Here is a 12,592-nt window from a genome sequence, read left to right as displayed (position 1 = left end):
CTGGGCGGAAAAAAATAATCTGAGGGACCTCGACGCGTGAGGGATTGTGGGTACAACGCACGTCACTATAGGGATAGTGTTACAGACACGCCTTGTCGACGTCCCCTTTTCGACTACGAAAAACAAAATGCAATACTCCGCAGTGACCACTGGATGTCGGACCTATGCACAGCATGTGATTCTAAGCAGATTAACAAACATCAGAAATATAGTTACCTTCTTTCTGCTGACCTACCTGCAGTCCAGCTTTTCGTGTCGCGACTGTCTCCCTGCAACAGAAGTTTCCTGTCCTGTTGCAAGGTCCCTTTTTATTTAAATAGAAAAATACTTCATTTTCCCCCGCATTACATTCCAGGGTGAGCCTACCACTCCCTGAACATGTAGTCGGCTTTCCGGTGTTGTGCCATCTGAAGTGGCCCTTTTCAAGGTTCTTGCTTCATGGGTCTCATATGTGCCGCAGAGTGTATTCCATCCATTGTTCTCAGTCTCCATGACCGCAGTCTATGTCTCCCACACTACCCTGAGACAGTCCTCCTTACTGGGCTTTTCTCTCTTCTCAATATGCACTGCGTGCACCTCCCAATGTAAAAGCTTGCCTCCTGCTATGCTCCGTTCTGACTCTGCGCGCCCTGTGTATTGCAGCACTTGAGTCTCGGATGGCAGCACCGCCTTCCGCAGCGTTCTTCGCCGCTCGGTGCACCAACCGGACTGCTCCGCTTAAGTCGCCGGTTTGTGCTCCGTAGTCCCCTCTTGCCAAGCACCTTACGCACTGGCCAGTGACCAAATCATACTGCTGTCCGCAGCGGTCACTGCTGTATGGGTTCCACGGGTCACTCAGGAACCCGTTAATCTCTCACGAGTAGATTTGTTCCCAATGGAAGTGTAGATGCTTCAGTATCAGTTAGGAGCTCCACAGAGGCATGTCCTCATTCCATGAATGTCAGCCACACTCCCATAGAATCACATGCTTTATGAATATTCCCTGTCATCAGACTGGAAATCCTCAGTAACCGAGCAGTTTATTTTGACAAATAAATCTGCAGTCACTTTAGTGCTCTAGTTCTCACTTTGTGTCATATTGCCAATAGCCAATGGAAAGGGCTCTTGTAGCTCCACCAGTGCAGGCAATCTCCAGATTTTGCATAGCACACGTAAAATGGAGACATGAACCAAGAAGAGCCAGAAGCCGAGTAGGTGGGAGGGTTGCAAGTGAATCTATGAAAGATGCAGAGCGTTGGGGCTGAGCGCAGTTTGCCGGGCAGCCCAGTGCAGGAGCGACTCCCTGCTAGCCCATTCGGGGCCTCGAGTGAGTTTAAATTGGTAAATTTCTTTGTGTACAGCGCTCCGAGCGTGTGGTGTGTTCTCCTCCTCCCCCCCTCCCCTTGCAGCCTCTTCTTAGTGCCCTCCCCATCCCCGCCTCCCTGTCCGCCCACAAGCCCCCCCCCCTTATACTGACCCACCTGGGCAGCCCCCTGCCAGGCAGCCCCTTCGGCTAAAGGCCCCTTAGGCAAAGGGCGGCTCCCTCGGCTGCGGCTCCTGTTGGTGTCAACGACTTGTCAGCTCCACCTGCTCCCCGGCCCACCTCACCCACACCTGTTCACTTCTTTCGGTTGGTGTCCACAATTCACGGTTCTGAAATTTGTGGTAAACTAGGGCTTTTTTCCCCCCCTCGCAGGATTCTCAAACTTAGGTGGCCTCTCCACTGGGTACCAAATATGCATTACTGTGTTACTGTGTTACTGTGTTCTGATATGTGGTAAACTAGGGCTTGCCGCTCACTCCCTTTCCGCTTGCTCTCGTCTATTTCCCCCCCACCCCTCCTATTCCATGGTGCTCTCTATCTCGCCTATCTTCTCTAACTGCTTCTCCATTGACTATCCTGCTCTCCTCACTAAATCTGGCAGGAACAAGTTTAAAAAGGACACCCTGGTCTCCAACCCAGGCCTCCCTATCGCTGACACCTACACCAGTGCCTCCTCCAAGGAAACTCTGCCATCCTCTTTTTCGTGCCTTCACCTGATCTATGGACCCTTCATATGGTCTCTGTGCTCTCTCCTTTCTCCTCTTCTCCCATTAATGGTGGCACCCGTTGGGATGTCCTCTTGGCCTCCTTCCACTCCTCTAAGGCCATTATTAATGTCTACGCTAATGGGACAGTCTTGGTCCAAGGCCTTCAGGCCAACCTTCACCTCTTTGATAGACGCTTCCCGTGCCTCATCAACTTCCTTTCCTCTCCTGCTGTCCACCCTCTTCTGTCCTCGGCTACCTTGCCTCCACACTCCCTCCCTGCCCCCTCTTGTGCTCCTTCACCTTCACAGGGTGTACCTCTGATCTGTACCCCTCCGCGGAAATCCTTCAAGGCTGGAAATCTTCTCCACATTGCCACTCTTAACTCTCGCTCTGCCGTCAAACATTCCTCTGACATCTGTCGCCTTCTTGAGGAACTGGACCTTGACGTCCTCGGTCTCACTGAGAATATGGTTCACAGCCAGCTCTGTCACCAGCTTTGACACACTCCTACCTGATGGCTACAAGATCCTCTCCGTGCCCAGGCCCAACCGTGCTGAGGGGGAGAGGGGTGTGGCCCTTATCTTCCCTGAGTGGATTCCTGCCACTGTCACTCCTACGCAGACCTACTCCTCTTTTGAATGCCTTGTCTGCCAATTCTCTCCCTCTCCTAGACCGTGGCTACTATCTATCGACCACCTGGTCAAATTTCCTCCTTCCTCTCTGAGTGGGCGGACCTCCCCCTTCGGCCAACTCCCACCCTGACACAGCCCTCTCCACGCTTCACTCTGCTAAATCTGATACTCTTGATATCCTTGCCCCTGTCATTAGAATCCGCCTGAAGCCCAAAGCCAAATGTAACTCCTGGTATGACTCGGATCTCGTCACCCTTAAACGCAAGTGCAGGGTGGCAGAGAGGAAATGGCGTGCTTCATGTGCATCCTCTAACAAACTGGCCTGCCGCCTGCTCCAAAGGCAATACCGGCTCTCCGTTCTCACCAAGAAGAGAGCCCTTATCCAAGCCCGCATCTCTGCGGCATCTAATAATTTGGCCAAACTCTTTAAAATCTGCAAGGAGCTGGTCAACCCTTCTGCAGAGTCTACCGCTCCTGTCCCCTCCCAGGCCATCTGCACGGCACTGGCCTCTCACTTCATTTAAAAAACTCAGGACATCCTGTCCTCAGTCTCCTCCTATCACCGCCCCCCCTCTATTCCCTGCTCTTCCTATGGCCCTTCTGGAGCCACCCCTCCTCCCTCCTTCTCGGCCTTTCCCCTTTTTTCTGCCGACGAGGTTTCGAGACGAGTCCAATCTATGAAAGTCTCGTCAAAACAGGTCCACCCATGCTCCTCCAAAACCATCAAGGACCACATCGACTCCTTGGCTCCTACCCTGGCTGACTTCTGCAATCACTCCTTTGCCTCTGGAGTCTTCCCATCCCCCCTCAAGCACTCCCTTGTGCACCCCCTTCTTAAGAAACCCTCCTCTGACCCCTCCTGCCCAGCTAACTATCGCCCAATCTCTATCACTCCCTTCCTGGGCAAGCTCCTGGAGAAACTGGCCATCTCCCAGCTTAATATCCATGCTGAATCTGTTGGTAGTCTTCACGAACATCAGTCCGGCTTCAGAGCTGCCAGAAGCACGGAAACTGCTCTCCTGAACATCCGTGAGGACCTGCTCTCTAACCTTGACTCAAACACTCCTTGTGTTCTCATTTTGCTTGATCTCTCCTCTGCCTTTGATGCTGTCAACCATACCATCCTGCTCAACCGTCTCCGTGATCACCTGGCTATCACTGGTCAGGCTCTGGCGTGGCTGTCCTCTTTCCTCTCCAATCGACCCACCCAGGACCAACTGGGGTCCTTACTCTGACATCTTTTTCTCTACCTGTGGTGTCCCCCAGGGATCTAACCTCCCCCTGGCTGTTCAACCAGTACTTGGCACTTCTTGCCCACCGCATCGCGGCTCTCTGCCCCAACTTTCAGTGCTTTGCGGATGATACCCAGCTCATTTTCAGGCTACAGTCAGCCTCCTCTTCTCCTTCCCTCATCTCTGTCTTTCTGCTATCCAGGAATGGTGTGCCGCCAATGACCTCTGCCTTAATGCCAGTAAGACAGATTCTACTCATCCGCACACCCACTCCCTCCTTCCTTCCTTCCCTGCAGCTCCCTGGCCGGCATCTCTTAGCCCTCTTCCTGCTCCTACCTGCAAGGCTAAAAACCTTGGGGTCATCGACTCCACACTCTCTTTCTCTCATCACATATCTGACGTCTCTAAGAAGTCACACTACCAGCTTCACCTCCTCAGAGGTATCCTTCCTTTCCTCTCCTTCCCCCAGAAGCTCATTGTCTCTAGAGCCCTGGTTCTCTCGAAGCTGGACTACTGTAATAGCCTCTATCTAAATCTGCCTGCCTCTACTCTCTGCCCTTTGCAACTCATCCAGAACAGGACTGCGAGACTTGTCCTTGGCCTCAAGCCCAGGGATCGTATCTCTCCAGGACTGAAATCGTTACACTGGCTCTCAGTGGCTGCGAGGATTCAGTTCAAAACCCTCTGCATTGTCCACAAGGCCTTCTGGGGCCTCGGGCCAAAACACCTTCATCTCTCTCTTCCTAAATATCTTCCTTCTCGAGCTCTTCGCTCATCCACCTCCAACTCCCTCAGGGTCAGCCGCTTCTCCAAGCAACGAGTTGGGGGTAGATCTCTCTCCGCAGCAGGGGCCTCCCTCTGGAACAGCCTTCCTGCCGCCCTGAAACTTGAGGAGAACAATATCCGGTTCCGGAAGCACCTCAAAACCTTCCTCTTTGCCTCCGCTTTCTCTCCCCCTCTCCCCTGTTAATATTACCGAAACTGCACTGAATCTACAATGGGGCCACTCACCGATCCCGGTCAGTGGCCCTGCCACTCTCCCCTGCACTGCCTCCCTGGCAACCCCTGCACTGTGGGACTGTCTCTGTATACCTACAGCCCCCCCACCTCCCAGCACTTGTCTGCACTTATCTTGCACTTGCCACCAGCTGGCCCTTATTATTTATCTTGTTTCTACTAAACCTGTACTGTACTGCACTTCTCCTCTCCCTTTCCCCTTTGCACTGTTCGTTCCCCTCCACCCTGCACTTGCGCGATATGAAGGACACCTGGCCTAGTAGGATCGTTGTCTGTCTCCCCTTGTCCCCCCCCACCTCGTCGCGCCTTGAAACACTTGTGTATAGGCGCGTTATAAATGCCATATCATACCAATAGGAACTTGTTCCTTCGCCAGCATTCGATCTTTCATAGATCTAAATGCTGTATGAATAGATTTCAAGGCAGTACAATATAACCATAACAGGCAGTGGTAAGCTTCTTGAAGAACGCTTATCCAGGAGACACTCCTCATGCAAACAAGTTACAGCCTGACCGACCCTAGTCTCCTCCGTGGAATCCCTCTCAACACGGTAAAACCTTTAAAGGTGTGCAGAGAGCTCCAAGTCGCAGCCCATCAGATGTATGGCAATGGTACACCCAGATAAGAAAGCTGTGGTGCGGCAATGCATCTTGATGAATGAGCCTGGGCTTGCCATGGAGAAACCTGCACACTTGCTGGTAACAAAAAGATGTAGGACGAGATCCACCTGGAATAGAAGCCTTGGAAAGCGCGTTGCCAATTCCAGCAGGACTAAAAGACACAAAGAGCGGACAGGTCTTCCGGAACAACTTTATGTGGGAGACATCGTATTTTAGAGCTCACACAACATCATGAGAATGCAGAGCGCATCCGCAGATGAGGAAGGGAAATAGAAGAAAATGGTAACAATGGCTTACTGAGGTGAAACGCTGACAGAACTCGTCTAAAAGGAATGGTTAGTGTGCAATACTACCTTAGATTTGTGGAATAGTAAGTAGGAGAGGCTTGCAGGAAAAATCCTGAATCTCACCTCCCAGAGAGAGAGTTTATGAAAAGGCTTAAAAGGGCGTCTCATGAGCCGTGCAAGAATGACATTCAATTCCAGGCCAGATCAGGTCACTAAACGGCCCTCCAGGGAGGCATCAGTCATGATGGTGATGTAGGGAAAGGCGAAATAGACTAACAACCAGCATAGAGCATGCTCAAATTGCCTCGTTAGAGGGAACTGGTTTTCCCAGGAACCCGAGGCTTGCCACCAGCATGCATCGATGAGCTCCTGGAGCAGCTGCATGCAAAACCAGCAATGTTGAAGCAAAGGTACACACAATGACATAGCAGACTGAGGCTGCCAACAATTTGGATGGTAACAGAACCATGGCAGGAAAGGCTTGTGCCCTCTCCTCCGGGGGAGTACCCATGCAGGAGGGGATCTCCAGTTGATCGGCCAAATAGAGTGCTTGCTGAGACAGGGTTGGACAGAATATTTGATAGTTCACCAAGAATCCTACAGATTCCAAGCATAGAATAATCGCTGTGGTATTGTGTGTAAACAGGGGAAAGGATTTCACCTGTACCAGCCAGTCATCTAGATATGGGTAGACATGTGCAAACTCAGCAATGAAAGTGTGTTACCTTTGGAACCAGGTATTTGGTGAATACCCTTGCATGCTGAACTGGAAAGGATGCTAGAAAATCCCATTTTTGAAACCGAGACAACATGCTGTAGAGTCACTATCCTGAAGGCTACTGCCTTGAGGAACTCGATGAGGATCTGGAGGTCGAGGATGGGCTCCTGACTTCTTTTTGACTATCAAGTACCTGGAGTACACTTGCTGTCCCCGCTGTCCCGGTGTAACAGGTTCTATGGCTCTCTTCACCAGGAGGGTTTGTACTTCCTGTAGTAGCATGAGCACTGTTTTCCCCTGGTAGGAGTGCTACTTAGACTTACATGAGTAAGGCGTTTTTTATTTGGGTCCGGTAGGATGGGGAATGGTACCAGGGCAGGTAGACTCGACGCTCCAGACAAACGTAAGACAGCACCGTTGCCCAGCTCTCTGAAGCCAGTGTCTGCAATGTCGACTGAGATTGCATGGTCTGAAGCAGCTTTGCCATCGCAAAGGAGAGAAAGTCTCCTCCTTATCCTCTGGTGGGAATTCGAGAATAGGACACAACTTGCGAAGTTTTCCGTCATATCTTCAGAGTATGGCCTTAGCATTGGCTTCCTTGATGGTGGTAGCGGATGCCATAATTATACGCTTGCCAAAAGCGTTGAGATGTTTGCGCTCTTTATCGAGAGAAACATAGTACAGGAAGGTGGTGTTGGAATAATGTTTCCGGACAGCTTCTGCACCAACCGAATCCAGGCTGGGTTGCGATCTGAGCTACTTGGGTGCAGAATCAGAAATCCAGTATTTTTTTGTCAAACCTCTCAGTCTTGAGAGGAGCTGGGGAGGGGTTGGTCATAGTCAATTGACCATCTTCCCATTAATCTTCCAGCACTGCAATTGGGATCACCTACTTTTTATCTATTGGTAGGAATTCAAGAATGTGACCCAACTTGGAGCAGTGGTTGAATGCAGCCGAAGTCAAGGTCGAGGGCATTTTGGCAGAGGGATACTGAAACCTTTTTGCTTGGAGATGTATCATTGTGCAATCTTGATGTTGGAAGAGGATGTGCGCTGGACTGGTCTGCTCTGTCTGAGGGAGGCGCGACACCAGACTGAACTGGAGTCAATGCGCCCGCCACCACCTCAACTCCCCTGTGTCATCGAGCCAAGACAACCTGTGGTGGCGGTCTCAGAGAGCTTTGTTTGAGAACGACTGGCAGATTGAGCAGCCATAGATCTCATGGGCCAGATACAGAGAGGTCTTCCATAGCTGGCACAGACCTACAAATGGCTCAGCGTGGCGTCCGCCAAGGACAGGTGAAGGCCACTCTTGAAGGACGAATTCCACAGGTACAGGTTCAACCCCAGACAAGACTGCAGTAAAGGATTCAGGAAATCATGAAAATTAAGGACTTGAAAATTGAAAAAAAGTCAAAGAAGAGATTTCTGAGGACTCCCAACATAACGTGCAGTACAACATCCAGCACAGAGACCAGAGGAGCAAGCGCAAAAGCTTTCCAATGCCAGCACCGGTAGACGGCAGCAGCCAGAAGGGAAGCAGAGAAATGGAAACCGAGGAAGGCGGCAAATGGGAGCGCAAACAGCTTCTCAACTTCGAACACACTGTATACGGCAGAGAACTCGGGAAACCGGTAAAACCGAAGAACAAGACGATAAACACCGAAGAGAAAGCAAAATACTTGAGCGAATGCCTTGCCCTGCAGCGTTCCCCGGTATACAGAGAGGTAACTGGGAGAACAGAAGAAGCGGGAGGCCGCAAGTCAACATTATGCAGAGAGAGAAACGCGTCCCAGTAATAATGAAATACTGAATATTAAACTGTTTACCTGGAACTGTGCAAAGGAGATGAAGAGAAGAACAAATACCCTTGTGTGTAGAAATAGTTAAATACCCTACGAGTTCAAATGTGAAGAGTGGAGAAAGTATGGCATAAAATCCTTTAATAAAGACGAGGAGTAAAGACTATCAAGTGGACAAGATAGTAATAGACAGAACTCAGGAGAGTGGAGATACCCAATTGGATCAAATCACATCAAAGCTGAGACAGGCTGTATTCAGACAGAGGTCTACAAGTGCAGACAAGAGTGTGAGAAAATATCACAAAGAAAGTTGTCAGACATCACTAAAGAGAGTACAATATCTAAGAATATTGTGGAAGAGCTACAAGCATGTATCAAGGAGACATCCAGAGAGTATTATAGAAGATGGGGTTAGGAAACCAACCCAAGAAAGACAGAAATTGATATAAAGCAACTACTAGAAGATAACAGAGTAGTAGGGGAACTAAGCCACTCTCCTGGCCTCATAAGTTTGTTATATTAGTGGTAGGGCCAGGTAGCATTCGATTTGGAAAGTGGACATTTTTTTCATTGAGACTTCCTGAAGACAAACAAGCACCTTTAGTTCCTTAATATATTCAGGGAAACCCCTGTTGCATTAGGGAAAGATAGGTCTTATTCTTAGAAGTTCATTAAAAGAAAGCCAGAATGTCTCTAATGTGTCCGATTCCTTCTTCCGACCCATTCATTAGAGGCATGTCTATATCAAGGGAGGCGGGTACGCTGCAACACATTGGACGAGAAACAGACAAGTCTTAAAGGGAAATTTAGCAACTTGAATTAGAATACGCAAGATGCTGCAGGGATGGACTGCTTGGTAGGATACAAGAGCAAGTGGCGCTACATACCTATATATCAATGCATGTGCTAGTCACTACAGGGAAAAGAATAGACAGGACTACATGCTAGCCTGGCTTTTAAAGCAGTAGTCAGGGCAGAATATACCAGAAGCCGTGAACCAAACTGGAGATAGATGAGAACAGTATTAATGCAACACTCTTGGATTATTATATTAACGTATATCTCTCCATGGCGAACCACTAGCGTACAGTTGTGCGAGAAGTGCTGAGCATAGCCAGAGTGCCGAGCCATGGTCAAGACAGTATTTTGGGAACTCGCCAGGCACCAACAGTCTCTCATCAAAACCTTAGTAGAGATTCTTACTCCATAACTGATAAAGGTATTAGATGCTGCCATGGACAAAGGGTAGCTTCCAGAGACTACCAGGACAGCACTAATAATCCTGTTGATGAGACCCCATAAACCTCATCATCAATGGGAGTCGTATAGGCAACAGTCCTAGCTCAACATTGCAAACAAGATAGTTAAAAGATACTTGCTAACCACCTTAAACAGCACATGCCACTAGTGGTTCAGCCAGACCAAAAAGGGTTCCCTTCCAGGTAGATCCACAGCACAAAACCTACGCAGGCTTTTTGCAATGGTCTGCAATATAACCACCCGCAACGCTGTCGGTACTGGCTACTCTCAACAAAATCATTTACACAGCAGGAGTCTTCGGAATGCTGAGTCAAGTAGATTTTGAGCCACAGTGTGCTCCCTGATGAGAAAAGTCTTATTCCCACAGTAACTGCCCATTTCGATGAACATCTTCAGTGAAGAATTTGTGCAAGGATGCATTCTATAAGAAAATAATTGTACTTTTAACAATAAAAAAATAGGGAATAAAATACTTAATCAAAATCAGACCTGGATGTCTGTCGGTGCTATATCCCTGGGACTGTGAATTCAAGAAGCGAGCTGGAGTCTATATTCCCGAGACTGTTAGATTCCGGAATCCTGAATGGACCCATAGAACCTTAGTTGAGACCATTTCTGAAACTAGGGAATAAAAAGTGGAATCCTGCCATTCTGCCGAGCACCCTCCTCAGGGTGAGCTATCCATTTTGACAGTTAAGTGTACTATCCCTCTTGAGATTAAGCGTTTCGCGTACCCAAACTTGCTTCTAAACAAACTTGTGAAACTACATTTGACAACTATATTCTGTTAATCCTTCAACACTGTTCACTGGTGGAACCTCTACCATACACATTGAAGAAATGTTTGATACACCAAACAAATAAATAAATGAATAGCTTAATTTTATTGTACTTACCCGTAGTGTCGTCACTGCTTTTTTCTTTACTTGGACTAAGTGTATCTGATAAATCTGCTTCCTTGGCTTCTGCTTGACTTTCTATAACAAACGGAAGCATTAACAACAAACCATCCTTCTTGCATACACTGCCTACTAAGCTCACACAGTACTACAAAGCAACAGTGATGCCAATCAAACTAGTTATAAAAGCAACTTACAGAGCATACAACTTAACATGCAGAGGAAAAAAATGACAATTTACAGACACAAAGTTAAAAGGAACCAGGGTGTAAAGACTGGAGGGGCTATCTGTACTCCTGCTATCTATATGGCAGGGTAGAGGCACAGAGCACCACAGTCGAGATTCTCTTTTTGGTAACGTGGACGAGCAATCCAGGCTAAAAGTTCTCTGGAGGTGATGCAGGTTGGTTCTTAAGTACAGTTTAGTCACCCAGCACCCACAAAATAAGCAGAATACTGGGCCCCTACCACTAGGCACAGTTCTCTATGAGGATCCCCTCACATGGGCAATCTGTAAATAAAGATATAACACACACCCAGTCCATACATTGCTTTTAAGAGTCTTATTCTCTTCTGTAACAGCTCTACCACCCAATGTACCTGGAATAGCAGAGTTCGACAGACCCTTCTTGAGCAGCTCCCTTTAAAGTCAAGAGCCGCGGATCTTCGCGATCCCACGAGCAAATGGTGAACAAAGGCATTGAGGCAGCAGCTTTGGTCCTGGCGGTGCTAGTCAACGATCGGTCGTGGACATCCTGCGAAGATGAGAAGTGCAGTGCACCTCAATGACGGTAGTTCGTTGCCGCAAAGAGTCTATGAAGAAGTTTGGCCCAGCAAGGGCATCTAGCCGTCGGTCGGCATCCCTGTGGTCTTTGGGTGGCGGGAAACCCACTGAGGATGCTCCTCGGCTCGTCAATGATCTGGCCTCGACTTTCTCCGGTGGGACAAAGTGGTCGGCGGTGCTGGAGAGAGCATCCTTGAATTCAAAGTGTCTTAATCAATGGAGCGTTGTTGCTCCGTTCATCGGCGGCACGGCGTCAAGCTGTCCCCCGCTTCTGGGCAACACTGCTTAGACAGGTCTCCAGTGGTTATAACAAACATGCAAACCCTGGTTAACGACGGTTGACGGCTGTCCGGGTGCTTCTCTTCGGATTCCTTGGCGCTCAGAGTCTCAGGTCGACAGTCCTTCGAAGGCTGACTCCCAGGGCACTTCGGCAAAGATTAGCGGTGCACGATGGTCCCTCGTAGCTCGGGAAGAGGTCTCCTAGCCAGGTGCACTCTTGGATCAGTTTCTCTGCGACACAGCAGCTTTCAGATTGCGAAGGTAACAACAGTCAACCTTCTTCGGGCTCGGCTTCGAGATTAAGCATCAGTTTCGACTTCAGATTCTAAATGATTTCAATCATAAAAGGTCCCAGATATACTGTTTGGTCTCTCATTCACTCTGCTGGGTCACACTCTGGCAACCAATCATCCAGAAGGGCATTCATGCAGGCAGCCAAACAGGCTCACAGTGCATTCAGGCCATACTCCCTCCAGACAGACACAACAAGGAATGTGTATCGGGACAAGTACCCAGCCATGCAGCACTCCACATGCATTCATACCAGTTTCGGGCAGGGCTGTCTAAGTCTGTGTGTCACATTCCAGGGACCAGACATCCATAACATAAAGTGCATATTGGTCACACACTCCATTCACCCAGGTCCCACCCCAAGGGTGGACCCACAACATACAGTCACTGGGAAGGCCCCAGCCAGTCTGGTCTGGTCTACCCCAAAATGCCATATATGGAACCACCACCCAACAGCCAGTCTGGGGAAGGGACAGAGTCAGGGCTTCCCAGGACTTTGGGAAAACAAGTTAACAGGCAATAGAAGGCAAGAGGCCACAGGGGCCATCTTGTCTCCTACCAGGAACCAACTGATTCCAATGGCAGGGCCTGGGTATCCCAAAATGGAGGATACTCAGAGCACCTATCAAATTCAGCATGGAGCTGCCACCAGCCCATACCCTGCTCTGTGGGCCAAACAGGCGCCCAAAAACATACACTAGCGGTACAGGGTTGTACCCGCACCCATGGGTGCCATAAGGGTATCCCAAGGGTCCGTTCA

At 49.2% G+C, this 12,592-nt stretch overlaps 1 protein-coding gene across 7 annotated transcripts in view; it reads right to left on the bottom strand.

Annotated features, from left to right (window-relative positions):
* SLMAP (sarcolemma associated protein) overlaps nucleotides 1–12,592 on the bottom strand; it is a 1,535,859-nt gene that overhangs the window by 702,232 nt on the left and 821,035 nt on the right. For all 7 annotated transcript variants that reach the window (XM_069643684.1, XM_069643683.1, XM_069643687.1 and 4 more), the window contains one exon: nucleotides 10,476–10,556. In XM_069643684.1, the coding sequence (XP_069499785.1) occupies nucleotides 10,476–10,556 (81 nt within the window). The remainder of the gene's footprint in view (nucleotides 1–10,475; nucleotides 10,557–12,592) is intronic.

Source organism: Ambystoma mexicanum, chromosome 2p (assembly GCF_040938575.1).
Source record: "Ambystoma mexicanum isolate Mex_15411 chromosome 2p, UKY_AmexF1_1, whole genome shotgun sequence".
NCBI lineage: Eukaryota > Metazoa > Chordata > Amphibia > Caudata > Ambystomatidae > Ambystoma > Ambystoma mexicanum.
The sequence above is the reverse complement of the archived record's forward strand: the minus strand, read 5'-3'. Positions and strand labels throughout refer to the sequence as shown.